The 20345-nt window shown below is 37.5% G+C and overlaps 2 protein-coding genes across 5 annotated transcripts in view; one reads left to right on the top strand and one right to left on the bottom strand.

The window, feature by feature from the left end:
* Window positions 1-1977: 1977 nt before the first annotated feature.
* On the bottom strand, window positions 1978-6187 carry LOC117827121 (phospholipid hydroperoxide glutathione peroxidase-like). The gene is made up of 7 exons (XM_034703597.1): window positions 6057-6187; window positions 4593-4687; window positions 4356-4500; window positions 3837-3988; window positions 3314-3338; window positions 3101-3160; window positions 1978-2459 (listed from the first exon to the last, which is right to left on the bottom strand). Exons 1-7 carry the CDS (start codon window positions 6120-6122, stop codon window positions 2427-2429), a joined length of 576 nt encoding a protein of 191 aa, XP_034559488.1. The 5' UTR covers window positions 6123-6187; the 3' UTR covers window positions 1978-2426.
* Window positions 6188-19463: 13276 nt separating this feature from the next.
* The window catches only part of LOC117826871 (C2 calcium-dependent domain-containing protein 4C-like), a 28045-nt gene continuing 27163 nt past the window's right edge, over window positions 19464-20345 (top strand). For 2 of the 4 annotated variants that reach the window (XM_034703272.1, XM_034703273.1), the window contains exon 1: window positions 19464-19691. The gene's annotated coding sequence lies outside the window, so the exon portion shown is untranslated. The remainder of the gene's footprint in view (window positions 19692-20345) is intronic. The other 2 variants (XR_004634106.1, XR_004634105.1) reach the window with 2 other exon arrangements.

Below are 20345 nucleotides of genomic sequence, written 5' to 3'. Positions count from 1 at the left end.
GCCAAAATATATGTGGATGTGTTTGCATGTTTATAAGTTTATATGTATATGTATGCATGATGTATGTATGCATGTGGATGTGTATCTGTTTGCATGTATAGATAGATATGTGTGTGTATGTATATGCTGGACTCTATATATATATATTTATTTTTTTTGATGAATCCCTCTGTGATTGTTTTGTTTTTTGCTTTTATTTGTAATTTTTACATAGCTCCTATGTTGTGGAGGGACGTGTTGGTTGCTGACGCAGACCAAAATAAACCTAATCAATCAAATATAATATACATAAGTACAGTTATAAAAGATGCTTGAAAAACCTTTTAACCACTGTTACTTAATTATACTCATGCTCAACCACATACTCATAGAGTCGGTGTCCATACACAACATATTCATTTTTTGTACTTTTGAATTCTGTCGATATAATAACTGTATCTATATTAATTGTTGATTTTGTATATTCTTATTTTATTTTTAGTATCAACTTTTGTCTTTGTATGTGTCAATTCAGTATTTTTTAATTCATTTTTATATTAGAACATTATTTGGGTGGAGGCTTCAAATAAACTCTCTGAGTTTTCTGCCCCTTCCTGCACATTATATTATTTATCTTTGCTATTTTTTTGTATGTATTTTCTTTTAATTGTGCAAATAAATAAACATAAACATAAAATACAGTTAAAGTTTAACCACTGCCAGTAATAGGTGTGATTTTAGCTGTTTTGATGACATTAATATTCATCCTATGGCAAACTGACAAAAGTAAAACAATAAATTGCAGAAATAAATACACACAGGCATGTTTTTTTCAACTTCAGGAAACTATAACCTTAGTTAAACGTATTTTGCAATTGAAGAGTTCATTTGCAAAAACAGATAACTCCGTTTTTATAAATTTTCAAAACATATTTCTTTTTGATATAGATTCCTAATAGTTACATTTACAAGATATCTCTGATTAGTAAAGTCATTTTGACTTAGTCAAAGCCACCCAACCTCCGTTGATTGATCATACCAATAGCAAGTATTAGAAAAAATGTTTTTTGAAACATTTTTTTAATTTTTCAAAAGTGAGTTAACTGTTTTTGCAAATTAACTCTTCAATTACAGATTTACCTTAAAAAAAAAAAAAAAAAAGTAAAAGATGGTAAAGAAGCTGTTCAATATGACATCATTGTGAAGCTCTATAAATTTGGACGTGTGATATTTTGAAGTACTGAAAAAAGCTGATTAATATTAAATCTGCAAATATTTTTTTAATTATATCTTGTACTTAAGGTGGCCCTGAAGTGAAAATTACAACGACAAATCAGAAAACACAACAGCAATTCAGAAAATACTATGACATTAACCAAACCGGAAGAAGTAGGTTCAATCAGCGACGAGTCATGTCCCCCGAGGGTACCTACTTCTACCGGTTTGGGTAATGTCGTTGTGTTTTCTGAATTGCCTTAGTGTTTTCTGATTTGCCGTTGTGATTTGCACTTCAGGGCCACCATATATAATTGTAAAGAACAACAGCATAGCAGCGATGTAATCTCTTGGGGAAAGACAACACAGCAGCAACAGAACTGCGATAGATGGAAATTTTGATTGAAAAGTAATGTAATCCTTAAAATAATCCTTTAGCAGAAGGTTAATGCAGTTTCAAACTTCAATAATTAAATCACATTCAAGCTCACACAACATGGAACATACTATTCAATATACAGTAACTAGATGATAATGCTTAAAGAATTATATAAAAGCCTGAGAACTACATTACAAAATCATACAAAAATAATAAGCCTTGTTTTATTCTAATTTATATTTATATAGCATATGACGTAGTGAACATTTCATGTTAACAACTTGTATATATTATAGCATATGTAGGCTAAACAATGATGCCTATTAATAACAATTTAACTACAGTTAGAAAGCTAGCTTACAAGTTATAGCTCAATTAGAAATTATTGGTAGATGAAAATTGACCAATGTTTAAGACAGCATTTATTTTCCTATTGGATAACATGATAGGGTGTGAGTTACAGAAATAAGTTCAAACAAAGTAATCAGTAGCTTCTCACAAATCAGTTAAATGTATGGCATCTGAAATCTTTGCAGAAAACTGACGTTGACACATGAACAAACTTAAACATAAAGAAAGCACTATTTATTTGTATTACAGGAATGGCTGTTTTAAGTTCACAATAGGTAAAATGTGCAGTGTCTGTACTCTAAATGCATTTTCCCATGGTCTTATGGGATTGGTGAGGTGATGGTTCTGGAGATAAGTTGCACGCTTAGGATCATCAGGTCTGCCTTTCCCTGCGTAGGGTTTACAGACAGACCGTCACTGGTCCAGACCCACACACACCAATACCCTGAAGTCCATGGGAAGAGTCAGGAGTCAAACAAACACATTAGGTGAGACAGCATTATTACAGGTATGTAGGCAGATCCTTTTCAACGGCCTGCAAACAGAAACAAGAGTAAAACATTTTAATGATGTATAGTAGGTAGAGGCATCATTGCAGCACCATGAAGTGAGACAGAGTGTGTAATACAAAGAGTCTATTCAAATAAAGAGTCTATTCAAATAGTCCTTTTGGTAAGAAAGGTTCCTAACGGAGTGAAAGGACTTGAAGCCATTTTCACTGGATTGAACTATATTTTCATTTAATCAAACTCATGATTCATGTGGATAAATATAAGAGGACAGGAGGGTGAGCTGAGTGATACCCTTTATGTGACAAACGTTTCACTTCACCTTAAGTGATTTACAGGCTATCCCTTATTTCTTAATTCCAACCCCTGATTATTCAATCAATCAATAATTCACAGAGTATTTGTGTCATTGCTTTCATATAATAATATACATAAGCACAGTAAAAGATTAACCACTGCCAAGATTAGGTGTGATTTTAGCTGTTTTGATGACATTAATAATCATCCTATGGCAAACTCTGACAAAAGTAAAACAATAAATTGCATAAATAAATGCACACAGGCATGGTCTTTTCAACTTCAGGAAACTATAGCGTACACTAACCTTTAATTTGCATTCTAGAGCATGCAAAGTAATGTAATTAAAAGCACAGTTCGTGCTACTTACGCTGGGATCATCTGTTGGGCCATATCTTTTCACCACCTGTCCTTCCCGGTTAATCAGAAACTATGGAGAAACAAGACATCAAATAATAGCACACATTTTTCCTACGTGTATTGTGCTTTATGTTGTTGTTGGTTTTTATTTTGCAGCTGAGGCAAAAAAGCTATGTGAAATTTGACGGTGATTTCAAAAACATTCAAGTTCACAGCACAGTACCTTTGTGAAGTTCCATTTGATGTTGCTGTGGAAAGAAAAAAAACATTAGATCACGGGCAAAACCTTCAACATGGTTTCTTTTGTAAATGAAGTACAAAACTTTTAGTCAGTCGAAATTGCTTGCATTAAACACAGCCTCTTAATCCCAAATACAGTGACTGATGCTTAAAAGATATACGTACTGCAATGACAAGATGTCCTCATAAACACTTTTAGGTTCTACTTTTCTAGTTGAGTCAACAGTTGAATTTCTACCCACACCTTCCATGAGTCAAATGTTCAAAAAGGGAAGAAAGAAGTGTACTGAAGCAATACTTAGATACTCATCAGGATATGTACAACACAAGGTTCACTTCCAGTTTATCAACTTAAAATGGTGGTACGAAACCCTGGTACTTCAAGTCATGTGGTTTCATTCCTATAGAGCTATTCTGAGCGGGAAATTCATGTTCCACTACAGTCCGTTACGCTGTGTACACAATGTCATGAGACTTTTACGTTATTTACATAAAAAAAAACTCACTTTCCCAGGGTCCCTTTGCCTTTAGGCTGTGACTTCATCCACTTCCACAAAGGGTGAGCGTTGTCCCCGTTCACATCTATCTTACTGAAGAGGTCAAACTCAGCGTTGAAACCTTTGGCAAACTCTTTGATAGCTGCATTAGTTCCTGGCTCCTGGATCACACAAAATCAAAAATCAAAATTAGAAGTTTTCAAAGTTGCATGATATGAAACGTAACTAGTAATGCATTTAAAATACCCTGTAGATCAGCATACGTGCTTGTTCACATCAAATTTATTTCAACTACTTTTAATGACGTGAATTGTGAAGAAGTTGTGTCTGTTTTACTAATTTAGCCTGATTTCAAAAACCACATTTGCCTCAAGCAGCTTTTCTCTTTGTTCACTAAATGTGAAATTACCAGTGAGCCTCTTATCAACAAATATTAGCATTATTGAGATAAAACAGAACATAAAGAAGTTAAATAAACAAATAAAACACCCAAACAATCCCATTTTGTTTGGGGTTCATTCTGGTTACCTGTCCTCCAAACTGGTTGCATGGGAAACCCATGATGCGTAAACCTTTCTCAGCGTAGGTGGTGTGCATTCCCGCTAGCTGAGTGTAGTTTACCCTGGTCTTTCCTCATTTAGACGCTACATTTACAATGATACATACGTATCCCCTGGTAAGGAAAAAAAAACCAACAGCTGAATGAACAGGATGTAAAAACTGAGAGGAAACATGTTTACTTCATATTTAACAGAAATATATTACCTGTATTGTTCAAGGGAAACCTCATTGCCATCAATATCATTGGCAGAGAACTCGTATATTGACTTGGCACTCTGCCAGTCATTCGCCTGTGCACACTGTAGAGGCAAAGAATATGGAATATAAACAGATGACATTAATACAGCTGAAGATTGAGGTTTGTCACTGAAGTAGAGCAAAGGGCAATGCCTGATTAGAATATAAGACAAGGAAGTTCACCGTTGACCTCATGATAACACAAATGGGCCATAGGGCACTGCGTTACCCAACATGGCCCCACCCTTAATTTACCACAAGAACAGGTTTAGGCAGAAATATACAAATTTAGCATACGTCATTCATACTAACTTCATCTTAATATAGATTGGGAAAGACATTGCCACGAGGAGACAATTCTGCTACTTTTTTATCATGTTAAAATAGTTTGTAAATTGTTTTTTTTTTCAACCACATGGCTTAGAATCAAAGAATAAATGTATTCCCTAAATCATAGAGCATCTTTCTTTATTTCTTTATTTATTAGGATCCCCATTAGCTTCCACACTGTGGTTGCTAGTCTTCCTGGGATCCACACAAAAACAAGAAAAACAAGAAAAACAATGATTTAAAATCACACATTATCCATAAAACAAAGATAGCAATAGCAGCCAATTATAAAAATCAAGAGTGAAAATGAAAAATAAACTAAGTATCTGAGCAAATAAACGATGAGTAGAATAATCTACAAAATAATGGAATCAAAAACAAAATTGTCACAAACACATGGCACCAAAAATTAATAAAACAAAGACTTTCAAAACAGTGATTACATAATAACGTCTATGAATGAGAAATTCATCAGCATTTGTTTAAGTGACTTTTTAAAAGAGAATCTGTTTTTCATCATACAGTTAGTTCTAGGACTTGGTGTTAGCAGATAACCAGTTGTAGTTGTGCTGTAGTAGTTGCTGAAAACTGTGTTGTAGCTTGCAGTCTATCTAATTATCTTTGAATATCCTTCCAACTGTAACCAGCTGCGTTAATTACCATATGTTAATCAAATCCCCTGTGTCGAGCATGACCACCATGGATTATTGGCATCACTAACGCCATCTTTATGTAGGTTAGTTAGAGCACTGACAGCTAGCAACACCAGTCCTACATATTCGTAGTAGAAGAACAGAGATGTTGGACTTCATTATCTGGGACACAAGAGCTAGATCTAACCAAAAGGAACAAACATATGGTAAAACACCGTCAGTGAAGCTTCAATACATGTAATACACGTCGCAAATATACAGTGAAGACCTGCGTTAGTTGCTGAATCAACATCGGACCTATTTAAGTGTTACACCGTATTTAAAAATAGAAACTCCCATTCTAACCTTCATGTTGCATGTTAAACAGCACGCAGACAGTCATAATCAAATGTATTCTGTCATCGCGCACACAGAAATAAACATATGTTGTTGAGATCTTTTCACCTACCATGCCTCTAATAACTCCTCTGCTCCCGAGCAGACCCAAAAACAGTGAAGGTGCGCGCAGCCACATGTCGGCCACTATGACGACCGCTGTCACATGACCTTTTAACTCCGCCTACTCGGGGTAGAGCGGCGCACCACTGCACCTGCGCATAAGACCCAAGCAGTTTCTACCTGTGGTTTCTACACCCATGTCTACACCTCTGTGGTTACTGCAGTCTGCCAACATAATTCCCAAATGTCTCAGGAAAAGCAATGTCAAAGTTTGTCATCTGCAAAATCATGTCTTCCAGCTACAGTTGACTCGCACTGTCCTGCTCTACTCTGGGAATCTGTGTTCAGGTCTTGAGTGACCCAGCACTTGGTACTTTGGTCATTATTGTTGATAATGAAAATGGAAGGTCTTAAATGGTTTGGTTGCTTCATTGAAGATGTTCCTTATTTTATTTTAAAAAAAAGAAAATTAATTCCTTACTTACTTCTGTGTATTACCTTTACACTGCTTGGCAGTACCTGCACCCAAATTGACTCGAAGCACTTTGTTACCCGTACTGATCTTGTGTTTCATCTTGTCTAGATCTTTGCTTGTGTTGTTCTTGTTCTCGTATGTTCGTTGCTTTGGATAAAAGCGTCTGCTAAATTACATTGTAACATTGTAACATTGTAAAACACTGGACTGGTAACATAGGCGTTTCTATGTATTTCCAGCCCGTTTTGGGGCACCCCTAAATTGAATCCCAGCACCCCTAAAATTTGAGAGACGTTTTTTTGTTTTGTTTTTTTACTGTATGTCCTTTTTAACAAGCTGGAAAAGTTTTGTTTGATTATTTGCCTTTTGGTTGACAGTACAAAGAGAGAGAGAGAGAGAGAGAGAGAGAGAGAGAGAGAGAGAGAGAGAGAGAGAGAGAGAGGACTTTATTTATTAGTATTATTAGTTTATCATTAGTATTTTTTTAATTTTTATGTAATTTTTCATCTAGTTGAATACAATCTATTTGTATATTATTGTCAGTCCAAAGAGGGAGAGATGAAAAAGGGGAAGGAGAGGAGAGAGTGCAAGATCAGGAGGAAGCAGGTAAGAGAACAAACAGAGAATAGTGGCACGCAAAACGTACCAAATTATATAACACAGATAAGAAGGAAAAGGCAGAGAAAAACATTTTAAAATGTCAATTTCTGTTAATGTGTTTTACATGTTGTGCATTGCATTTCAAATGAAAGTGCAAAAAATAACTCAAATGTCAATTTTTGGTATTTTTGGTACACACTGTAGGGAGCTGGTTTAGTCCAGAGACATACATACTGTTTACGTATATGTTGAGGAGCTGCTGTATGAAAATAAGTTGTCTTTCCCCAGAAATTAGGGGTACCAAATTTTTCCTTTATGATTCCAATCCAGCATTTAAATAACCTTCATCAAATTTGATGGTTTAGTCACTGACTTTCCCAAAAAGTGTTATACTTTTCTTTCACAAATGTGGGAATGAAATTGCATTAAAATGTACAGAACAGTGAAATTTTGCCAGGCCGGGCAGCTCTCTGGGTGCTCAGAGCCCCTAAACATCCGACACTAGAATCACCCCTGACTGGTAACGAGGACAGCAAGGAAAAAAGGACTAACACAACAGTAGGTGGCGATAATGCTCTGCTTAGAAATAGGAGGAGGAGTAGGAGGTGGTGGTGTTTGTGCTTAATAGAGTTTTTTTCTTCATTTTTCACATAGAGCAACACTGGATTTTGAAGTGCAGATTTTAAAACGAAAATCTCCTTTAAACCAGTTTTTTATTACAAAATGTCATCATTGGCAGCTTGAATAAGTTGGGAACTTAACTTAAAGCTAGTACAGGCTGTTGTGATAAAAAGCAGAACTGCTTTATTTTTATTTTTTTAACATTACCAAAACAAATAAAGTATCCTCTCACAATGTTCAAGAGATTGGTGCAACTCATCTTTATCATCATTAACATATCAAACTACCTTCTTCTTTTTTTCTTACCTTTGCTTACAAATCTTTGGCATATCTCCCTGTCTGCATCTGTCAGCCTGAGTTTTGGGTTGCACTGACTCATTCACAAGGGATGAATCATGTGATGGCTCCTCTTGGGAAATCTGACATTTGACTTCTTGCCTTGTGCAATCCAGAAAGAGTCAGCATCCATGGAAACACTAGACAGCAAAGAGCCTCTGACACACCTGTATTCTGTGAATGATGCTGCATATTCACCCTCTGGAAATCTGACAACACATAATCGGAAATGTTTTGACACTGTGTTCATTGACTCATTGCAAACTTTCTAAAAGTGTGCTGAAGGAAAAATAAATCAGTCATGTTATCAGTGCTCTGTTCTGAGTCTGTTTTGAACATGTACATAGCCATTACTGCCCTTATGAAACATTTTCTGTGAACATATATGTATACTAGCATCCTATTTTCTATGACGTCAAGACCATATGGACTACTGTCTACAACCTTACCTATTACAAAAAATATTGAATATTTCAATCAAATATTGTTGGAAGACGTGCTTTTTTATTTATGAAACAACAAGCATCATCATCATTCCAGTAATCTCTTTTTGACTTCCCCTCTGTCAAAGGGTTAAAGGTAGTTAGCATCCATAGCACAAATTTTAAATTATTAACTTAGTTTTTGTGTGGTGAAAGTGTTACCATGGCATATGAATCTAAACTGAATGGCATAAAAGCATGTTGTTTCTGCTAGAAACCAGATATCAAAGCTGTAGTTCTATTTGTCTTCCAACAGAGGGCAGTATCTAACTGTTTGATGGATTGCTGGGAACTCATTTTTAGCTCTACTATGAAAGTTTTTGTTTTGTTTTTGTTAAGAAAGAGGGATAAGATGCAGATTTTTTTGATAGATGAAGCAGTTTTGAGAGAGAGTCAGCTCACGTGGTTCATATTTACAACTTATTTACGTTTCGTGATTTGGTTTAGTTTTTGTGGAGAGTTGATATTTTGAAGAGATGACATAACAGAAGTTTTCCCCTCTGCTGGCCATTCAAAGTTGAAGTTTTCTTCTCTTACTCATGAACACGCACTCATTACCATCTCTTTTTCTTTTTAATGTACTTAAAATATTTATACAAGTATTTATTTTGTTGTTATTATTATTACATTTTTTTATTTTTGTGTTAATCATTACAATCTTAATATCATTATTATGTTGTATATTTGTATTGACTTATTTTTAATTGTGTACTATCTATTTATTTATTTATCTATCTTTACTTTCGGACTATGGACTTTTTGACTGTTTTCAAAAATCTTGTTTGTTTTTTTTGTCTCTGAGTCTGATGGCTGCATTGTTGTTTTGTGATGTTGGCTGAGTCTAATACAAACTTTCCCAAAAAAATTGTATGTACCTAAAATAGGCCAAGTTCTTGTCTTTCGTCTTTTTATATCATAATGAGACACTTTGAATAGACTCCAGAGGTCTGACATCGGACTGGTGCCATGATTGAAGTCCCCATGAAACAGCATTTTGCTTCTTGGATACTTAAGTGAGACATGACACACAAAGGAGCAACTCCATAGTGTAAAGCCAACAGGTTACCAGCATACAAACACTGGTTTGACTCAACTGACTTGCCGTAATACACCACAGAGTCTGGATCACAAGGGCAAACGGCTGCAGGGCTGATTAAAGGGATTCTGCCTATGAACAGCAGTTAGTGGAATCAGTGGGATGTCTGCCCTCTAACACACACACAGATACATATGCACAGTTTATATGTCATGGTGATGTGAAAGCTGTGTCTTCCGGCAAAGAGGCTTTTAATTAGGGTTTGACAAAACAGACTCTGCTTCAGGTTCCCACCTGAAACATCGAGTTCAAAGCCTCCAATTAAACACCTCACATACGAGCCAATTAAAACCTCAAATCAAAGCAGATGTACTGTAAGAGACACAATCACTGTGTGTGATGTGTGATGTGTGTGTGTGTGTGCGTGCATGTGTGTAGAAGCAAGAGGCAGAGACTGTAATTAGATGCTGCTCTGCCTGCACTGTCAAACTGCTTATACTTGAAATAATACAGCACATTTTTGCTGTGCATGGGTTTTTTCTTCTAAGCGAAATTAATTTATTGTTATATCACCTTGCGTGAACTGTACATAACAACTCTCCACTTATTAAATAAAACATTATGAAACTGAGAAAATTTATGTAAAATGCATCGCATGAGACTGAGCAGATACAAAGATGTTAATGTGCACCTGCTGCACACACAAACACACTTTCGCAGACTGAAAATACAGCTTTAATTGAAGCGGGGTGTGATGTCAAAAGACTGCAACTCAGGCTGCTACATGACACACAAATGCCTCCCCTAATAACTGAGCAACAAGCTTCATATCACCAGAAAAACTAATAAAATAAGGTTTATTTGTTTATTCGTTGGCTTTGGAGAACTCACTGGTTATAAGAGAACTTATTGTTTTCATCTGAAGGAGAGCTTGGCAGCAGGCCAGCAGCTGTTGTAGGCCAATTATTCAAACATCTCTGTGTGCATGCTGAAATAGAGAACATGTAGAAGCAAAATAATGCTTGACATTATAAGGTTAAGACAAAAGAATAAAAGGACAAAGTGCAAAAAAAAGACAAAAAATAATGCTGTGTTGAAATCTGTAGTTTGCACTTTTGTACTCCATCCAAAGTTCCACAGTTGGTGAGTTAATTCAGCATACAAATCATGATCACAGCTGATAAAACTGAAAATTGTTGCCCTTATAAAATGCTTTAATGAATGCTCAGACCTTTATCACACAGCAGAAATGAACAGAATTTTCGGAATACAAAAAGTATACCAGGTCAGGCCACAGAGAGCCAATTAATCCCATCCAAATAATGAGAAATCATATCCCTAAAAAAAAGTGTCCCGTAATGAGTAGAATAAGAAGGAGAAAAAATGCAGAAAAACAAACAAGTTTTATATTAAAAGAAAACAGTTGCCTAGAAACAAACTCTCCTGAACCTGACTCCCCCAACCACCACCCCCCACCAACCATAACACACACATGCACATGCACATACAGTGATTTACCCACCATGGGAGAGAAGATCAGATGCTTCAAGAAAAGTTCGGGTTATTTCTCGCTGTTCCTAAGCAACAAGTTTGCTGTTCTCTTGCCTTCACCACATCTCCGTCGAGTCCACGGGAGATTTATAGTCAGACGCTCAAATTAAGTCGACCACAAAACTTTATCAATTCCCCAGAAGTTTTCTTAATAGTTCAAATTGGCATCCACTGAGTTGTACGCCTGGTAGTTAAGAAAGCAATTTATGTTTCAGTAAGTGTAACTGCATGGTGTGTCATTGTATGGATTCTGATTGGTTCGTTGTAAAAGCATGGGATTCAAATTAAGCTGGCATTCCCACATGAACAATATAAATCATTAAATGAAAGAAATTGTGGGCATAAATTCCAACTCTTATTTGAACTGCTAGATCTAGAGGAATGCAATATCTGGAGCTCATGTCCACCAACACCTTCAGAGGTGTATGGATGTTCTTGTGATCACCACCCAGGTGCACACTGCTCTCACATTAAATGTAATTAAAAGCTCCACAGATCTGAACACCTACACCACATTCTTGGATGCTTTAAAATATCTAACAAAAGAACTGTAATGAAAACAGATGGCAACCTATATTTGCATTGGCAGAGAATCTTTTATGTTTAACCCTCACACTCCATGGGGCTTGGTTGGCAAGGCAACAGATTCTGCAGTCTGTTTCCCATGACTGCATCTCAATGGTCCAGATCAGCCTCCTTATCCCTCTATCTTCCACCAGTGAAAACAAGTAAGACCAGGGAGGGGAGCCGTGTCTTCAAACCCACAGTGTTACGCTGACAGGCAATTGGCAACCCACACTCAACACATGCAACTGCGGTATTGCTCAGATCCATCCCAGCGATTAAATTGATATCTTGAAACCAGCTGTAGCTTCCACTCTCTTACCTGCTGGATACTATTTGAGCTGTAGAGAAATCCGATACTTGATTTGAGCCTAGATAGAAAACTCATCCTGCTTTCCAAATACTCAGTCCCTTCGCTTCTCAAACAATTACAGAAAAAACTTTAATACGCCAATTTGGTATAAAAAGTTGGGGAATAATGCAGTGGCTGCAAGTTAAATATTCTAACTTCAGTTAATTTCAGCCTTTTTCAAGAAACCAACAGATTTTATAGGTTTATTTAAAATGTCCCCTAAATTAGTTGATTTGGCACCTATACAGCACATGTTTGTAGAATGTACATATTGCCACCTCATGAAACTGGTCTGTTTTTAATGAACATTTTACACAGTGTCGCAACTTTTTTGGAATTGGGGATGTAGATACTAACATAACTTTAAGTCAATTTATTATGGAAGTATATTCTTGACACACAGAAGTCAGTGTATGACTGGCACACTCTTCACTAATCTCGCCACATTATTTTTCATCAGTTCCTGTTATTTCCGTGTCTGTACCCATAAGGTGGGTAAAGTTGCAATGTAACACATAATCCATCTACTTTTTAAAGTTTCACAAAACAAACTCACCAAAAATGCCAGGAACTGTTCCTGCACTCATACTGTACCAGACTGCTGGTAATGAAAGAGAGCCTTCTTTGCGAGAAGATGCAATGTCAGTACAGGACTTCATAAATTCTGCACTACATGGCAGAATGCCAATTAAAGAAATCCAGCATCAAAATGACAAAAGATGGTGGTATAAACTTAAAAAGTGTCATAGTGAGGGTTTTGTGATATGATAAAACAAGAACAGAATTCTCCAACGGCAGCTGAAAGTACCTTTTCTCTACAAAAGCAAGTACAGCTCATTAATCATTCATCAAAATCCTGGTGAGGGTGCTGATGCTAAGAAAAATGTTTTGAATACGTGGTAAAACATTAGTTTTATATTGAGAAAGAGCTTCAGAAGCAACTGACCAAACTTTACTTTAGAAAATTTGGTATATCTTAGTCAAACAGGACTTGACCCTGAACAAAGAAAACTCAACACAGGAATTAATTTATTAATCCTTGTCAGTGGTTTGTTACTTTTAAAAACAGCAGTGTCAGAGGAATTATGCTTTCATCAACACAAATAACTTTCTTTCTTTTCTTTAAAAGTCAGATGTGAAGATCAGTGCCTCTTTTCTTGGGTTTGTATTGGTTGGTTCCAATTTGACAAATAAGGAAAAAAAGGAAGGAGTGTTTCCTGGACTCAAAAAAGATTGTAAGTTGGACGTGTTCTTTGGATAGGGATACATGCAGCTTTAAATCCCAAGGCACTCTCTTTTCATTGGCATGGTCATTGTTGACCTTAAAAACACACTAAGGAACATTGCCAAACTTCGCCCCTCCCTCACCGTATCTGACGCTGAAAAGCTCGTCCACGCCTTCATCTCCTCCAGGCTCGATTACTGCAATGCCCTCCTCATCGGGACCCCCATCAAAAATCTCCACAAACTCCAACTAATTCAGAACACCGCAGCCAGGATCCTACTCAGAGTCAGAAAACACGAACACATCACCCCAGTACTCCGCACACTTCACTGGCTTCCCGTCACCGCAAGAATCAACTACAAAATCGCACTCATCACCCATCAGTGCATCTATGGAAACGCCCCACTCTACCTAAAAGAACTCCTCACCCAGCAAACCCCAACCCGGAACTCACGCACTCCACATCAGAACCTCCTCCACCCTCCCAGAACCAAGCTCCGGACCATGGGAGATCGGGCCTTTTGTGCTGCTGCACCACGTCTGTGGAATTCCCTGCCCAGCCACCTCAGAACCCCACAGACTGTGGATGCTTTTAAAAAACATTTAAAGACCTTCCTCTTTAAAGAGGCTTTTAACTGATTTTAAGTACTGCTTTTAAAAGTTTGTTTTTACTGTGTGCCTGTAGCACTTTGAGATTTCTGGAAATGAAAAGTGCGTTATAAATAAAATGTATTACTTTTACACATTTTGGCATTAAGCCTTCATCAGTAAGTAAAAAAATTGACAAATGAGAAGTTTAGGTTTCTATCTGTGTCATGTCTCCAGCGCCACTCCTCACCACATCTGCGGCGTCCCTCAGGGGTTGATAATTAGACCTCTATTATTTACTTTTTGTATGCTTCAACTTAGCCATAACATAATATATCCCACTGATATGTTGATAACATACAGACCGATCTATAATTTATTTTTTTTAAGTTATATTTTTTGGCCTTTTTGCCCTTATCAGATAGAACAGCTGAAGAGAGACAGGAAACATGGGGGAGCAGAGAGTTGGGAAAGACATGCAGCAAATGGTCTAGAACGGGAGTCGAACCTGTGACCACTGCAACCAGGACTACAGCCTCTGTACATGGGGCGCATGTTATATGAAAACTCTACGATAACCTTATATATTTGCCAACAGCAGCTAAGTACAGGGATTTCTCAGAGTCTCTACTGATTACACAGTATCTATTAACTTTTGTAAGAGCCAAGGCCAAATAGTTAAAGGCTCCAGGGCTGCATAGTGCAGTGCAGAGCATAAGAGTAGGATTGATCCTCTCAACTAACCTGGAGCAAAGCAGTGGGTGCAATGTTGACATAGATGTTCGGGGATCTTTTTTTTCTTTTAAAGAATGTGTAGTAGAGAGTCAAGTGGCTGGAGCACCTCTGAAGGCACTCTACTCATAACTGACGACAGGTATGGCATTTTTGACGGTCACTTTAAAGTAGATAATATTTCACAACCAATGCAGCAGCTCTTCAGTTACATAGTTACATAAATGCATCAAATATTCCAATCATTTGTTTTCCTTGTGTGTTTTCTGTACAATCCAAAAGGCTGAGCATCAACTCAATATTATTCTATTCACAGAGATTTTGGCAAAAACTTCATATATTCCTATCAGCATGAGCCAAATGAGCTGTGTTTGGTTCATGTTGTTATCATCAGCAGAGTTGAAGGCGGGCTGTTAATTCTGGATCTCCCCCGATTGGCCGATCTGTCTTCAGGCTCCACTACTCACATTCCCCAAATGACACAACTGTGGTAGTAACAAGCTGCTGCAGCATAATATTTCTGCTACAGCTTGTTATTGAAAATTGACTTCAAGGAACAGATGCTGCATCTGTTTCCTGAAAGCCAATGAATCAATAAACATGGCTCCTCAACACAGATCTTGGAGCATGAAAGAGACGGCATGACAGGGTCCAAAAACATGAGTCACACCATGTAAACAAGGGTGAAAGTGCCTCAGTTTGAAACACTTAGGGTTTGTGTCATTCCAGGCTATTAAGACTTCGATGTAGTGCTGGCTGTCGCAGCGGAGCACCTCTGCTCTGGATGTGTTTTCAAAAGGGTGTTGAGTGTATCTGCAATATCACAAATGGAGAGTGGGAGACCAATGTCCACCTGCTGCCTCACAGAAACACTGACCAGCTACTGTCTTCAAAAGATGCATGTCTCTTTCATGTCCGTTTGTTTTTTTCTCTCTTCTTCCCTTGTAATTGCCCCTCGTCCTTTTTTATCTCTTCCTCTGCATCTCTCTTATCTTCCACCCTCCCTCCCCACCCCACTGTCTGTTTCTTTGCGCTCCACACTCCTCTCTGTTCCCTGTAGTTCCATGAGCAAATGAGTTGAGTTCTCCTCTCTAATGGTTCTTCCTCACCTTTGAACAAAGTGCAAAAACCATGTGCAGAGAAATGCTTAATTAGCCTTCATGTAATGAACGGCGAACATGTGCCTCATGTGTGTGCGTGTGGGTCTGTGTGCATGTGTGTGTTTCATTATGTTACATCACACTAGAAGAGCGTGATATAACATTGTTGTTTCCACTTATGCCTTTATTCTTTTTTTTTTCTGTTGCTTGCATCTACTGAGCCTAAACATACGGCACCAAAACTAATATGTGTCTTGAATTGTAAAACAGCTAAACCAAGATTTGAGTATATTAGAGTGGTTACGGACCCACTGGGAAAGAAGGGGGCGGGCTATTCTCAGTACATTTCTTCTCTACTCATCCTCCAATTTTCCAAGACCTTTTTCTGACATTCCCACAGGGATTTAGTTGGTAAATATCAAAATGGCTCTGGAGACATTTGCAGCTCACACTCACCTGTGAAGTCTATGATTTAGCAGCTTGGAGTTCCTCATGCTGTTGTATGCTGAGAATGCTCTCACAATAACATTATGGAAATGCCTCGAACTTCATAAAAACAGCAAAGTGCATCTACATATTTCAGTGCAGTCTTAGGTGTTAAAGTGGAGGTACCTGTAGAAGATCATTTATCACCATACATTTAACTTTGCAGTGTTGTTTATGTTTTACTCAAATTAAATTACCCTAACTCTGGCAACGTTGAATCATGATATTTCTGTTTAGCTTAACTTGTAACTGGATATGTGTTTGTTTTAAACTTTGACATCAAATATCCTAAAATATGCAAATTGGATTTAGTCTCTTAAAGGCTTAGAGGTAAAACTCTGCAAGATTGCATTTTAATATGACATCTGTTTGCCTCTGCACACAGCTTGGGGACAAATCAGTGTTGTTTGGCCCTCAACAGTATGGGAGAGTGGGGTAAGATAAGCCAATTTCTACTTATGTTGCCCTGTAGACCAGAAATAACTACCCAGAAGAACACCAGGTCAGTGGGTAAATTGAGCCATCTGTTTTTGTTTTTTTCTTTTAAACTTTAGCCAAATTTAAGAAATAATTAAAATCTATTACAAATGGATGTAGTCATACATATTCCTCTTTTAAATAGTTCTGTTTCTTTCCTCGAAGCTAAACTAAACAACATAAAACCAACACAATAAAGTTTCATATTTTGTCTCTTTTAGTCTCTGTACTAATAACTACAATGTGCCTGCCTGTCAAATCAGCTGTCCTTTTAATAGGCAAATCTTGTAAGTTCAGTATATTCAAAAATGGGTGGTTAAAAATATTAGTAATAGTAGTAAAGATCAGATTATTTGAATGGTACTGTATGTGGTTTCTGGTGCTTCTGCAGCCAGCTTCAAGTGGACGCTTGATGAACTGCCGTTTTAACACTTCCCCATTGGGTTCACATTTTAAGACCGGTGGTTGCCCATGCCGTTCAAACACTGAAACTTGAGGGTTAGTGATTTAATTCTGTATTGAAAAAGTTAATTTTTTTCAGTTTTAAATGATTATTAAGGCAACCTATAATAGATGGCTACAGGTGATTTTGGTTTTCAGAGACTTTATCCCTCTAAAGTGGATCCAACTGCCAAACTATTCAGAACTGCAGTACCTTCCCTTTTGTGAAAAGCATCTTTTCTTGTCCATCTAGACAGATCCATCATTGTCTTCAAACAATCAAGTGAGTTCAAAGACATACATGAACCTCATTATTTGAAGGTCAGACAGAACCGCATTTCTGTGTAAGTAATCACAAAACATCAATATTTCTGTTTTTGTACCTTTTATTGCAGCTTAATGAGAAAGGTGTATCTAACACTTGTCATCAGCACATGCTCCTCTGATGAGGACAACAGAGAAAGCTGTTAGACCCCCATGAGAGGTGAGTAATTACTCTCTCCTGTGGCTATGAAGCATAACCAAGTAAGGAGGCATACTCCCAGTGCTATATATAATATTTGATTGAAGGGATAATTGTTTGTTGTAGAGTTCATCAGTGAACAACCCACTTTAAAGTGCATACATTAAAACAGGCACGCATCTGCATTGTCAGACCTAGAATTGTTTGAAGTATTGTCTGAATTCAATATTCCTCTTCTCTTTCTGGAAGTGTCTGTATTTGACATTTTATAAGAGACTGGTGGAGATCTTTGATAGGTGGAGGTGTCAAGTCTGAACAGGAACGGTAGATGGAAGTGTGATCTCCATGTCTTCCCCCCCTCTGTCTCACTTCAGTAGGCTGTATGTGCATGACATTTCCCTGTTGCTTTAGCAACTGAGGAAGACAGTATCCTCTATACTCTTAAAGTTGTGGTTGAATTTCTCATATGTCTATTATAAGCGCTGTTGCCTCACAGCTAGAAGGTTCCTGGTTCGAATCCCCGGCCGGGTAGGTGCCTTTCTGTGTGGAGTTTGCATGTTCTCCCCGTGCATGCGTGGGTTCTCTCCGGGTACTCCGGCTTCCTCCCACAATCCAAAAACATGCTCAGGTTGATTGATCACTCTAAATTGCCCGTAGGTGTGAGTGTGTGCGTGAATGGTTGTCTGTCTCTCTGTGTTAGCCCTGTGATAGGTTGGCGACCTGTCCAGGGTGTACCCTGCCTTCCGCCCAAAGCCAGCTGGGATAGGCTCCAGCCCCCCGTGACCCCTAACGGGATAAGTGGTCAAGATAATGGATGGATATGTCTATTATAATGTGTTTGCACGAAACTATGATTTGTAAAAATCAACAGTGAGTATGGGTATACAGTAGGTAAACTTAATGAAGGACCAACCAGGTCTTAAGTTGTTGGCTCACCATGTGCTGACAGAAGGTTGATACTGATGTTTTTTTATAAACTTCAAGAAATTGGAATGAAAATAATTGCATTGTGCTGAACTGAATCTTGAGTTTATGTACCTTAGTTTACTCATTTTTTCATTACTAACTTTAAATAGTCATTACTTTCATCACATAAAGTAGAACATTGGTCTCTAATCTTAGATATATTTAAAATTATTTCGGACAGTCAAAAATATTACAACTTTTATGCTTTTATCTGATGCCATTTTTCTGATCCATTGAAAATGCTATGGGTTTTTTTTAAAACCTAAGATTGACACTTAAGATGCACCAAATTATATATGATGAGCTGTGGCTCAGTGGTAGTCAATCGCCTCTCAATTGGAAGGAGACTCAATCCAAGGTCCTGCTGTCCAAATGCATGGGCTTTTTAAATTAGCAGCCATAGAGAGACATAGAGAGAAGGTAGAGAGATGGAAATGCCAGAAAGATTTACTTTAGCACAAAAAAAGTGACCCACAGCCCTTCCATGGTCTTCTGAGATGTTTTCTGTACCCTCTGATTTGACACAGATCCATTCTGCATTCAAATATTACCATATTATGTCGCACCATATGGTATCAATTTCTTGGAAAACATTATTTTTTAAATCACAGCTGACACACATATTGGACCCACATCTGGACTTTGAATCTCAAAGACTCACAAATAGACATCTTGGTAATTGTCCTCTCCCCCGCTGAATACAGTTGCATTACTTTTTGCTCAGTTATGGTGTAGACTGTTTTTTAAATGTGTTTGGAACAGTCACCATATGAGCTTTTTCATGTCTGGAAAAACAATCAGCCTCAAATGGACAATGCAGTTTGTTTGTTTTCACACTTCCACACTGGCATCAATTTTTAACACTAGAGGTTGCCACTTTGTTCCCCACTCATCAAACTCCCACTGCAGTTCTTCACCTCTCCACTGGAGGCCCTCAGACATTACCTACCCTCATCCATCCACACACCTGTACCTTGTTATAATCAGCATATCAGTGTTCTGACCAACCTTGTCTCGCCACACCTGTCTCTGATTAACTAATCAGTCACACTTTATATGTACATTGGACTCTCTCCATCAACACCATGAGAAGCCTGCCTACCTACAAGCCTGTGTTGTCTTCTAAGTGTGTATGCCTGCCTATCTCTGAGTAAGTCATCTTTTTAACAATAAACTGTCTTGTCTTGCTCCATGTATTTTATGTCCATGGACACTTTCTCAAAGACTGTCATTTCATGTCCTTTTAGTCATTTTTAATCGTATGGTGCTATTTGTACTTTTCTTTTCTTCTCATTTTTGTTTGTTTGTGTTTTGGTTTCTCCTCTACCTTCTTATTTTATCTTTGTTTAATCTTTATCTTTTTAGGGAGCCTTTTTAACATCTGGCAAGGGACTAAGGATGTAAACTAGCCTTTTGGCTAACCGGCATATCCTGTGATCTGCACTTCCATTCAACATGTCCTGCCTGCAATATAAACAGAGACGTGTGGTTGTTGTAATATAAGTCTGATATATCTCAGCTTATAACACTGATTAGCATAAAAACTGGAACAGCACAATAAAAGGTATTTTTTTAAAAATAGCAAATTAACTTCCAGTCTCTTACATGCATTGAACTTAATTCATAATGATAATATTTAAATCCTTTAAAAATGGCAATTGAGGCATAGTATTCCCAGATTTTGGCAGGGCACTACTTGAAAATACTCTTACTATAGCTTATAATATACACCAAAGTTTGCTGGAACCTGTATCCAGCTATCTCAAAGCTGGCAAGTCTCCAACTGGAATCTGTGGGAGTGTTA

The sequence above is a fragment of the Notolabrus celidotus genome, chromosome 15 (assembly GCF_009762535.1).
Source record: "Notolabrus celidotus isolate fNotCel1 chromosome 15, fNotCel1.pri, whole genome shotgun sequence".
Taxonomy (NCBI): domain Eukaryota; kingdom Metazoa; phylum Chordata; class Actinopteri; order Labriformes; family Labridae; genus Notolabrus; species Notolabrus celidotus.
Note: the sequence above shows the minus strand (reverse complement) of the source record. Positions and strands in the feature narration are given on the sequence as shown.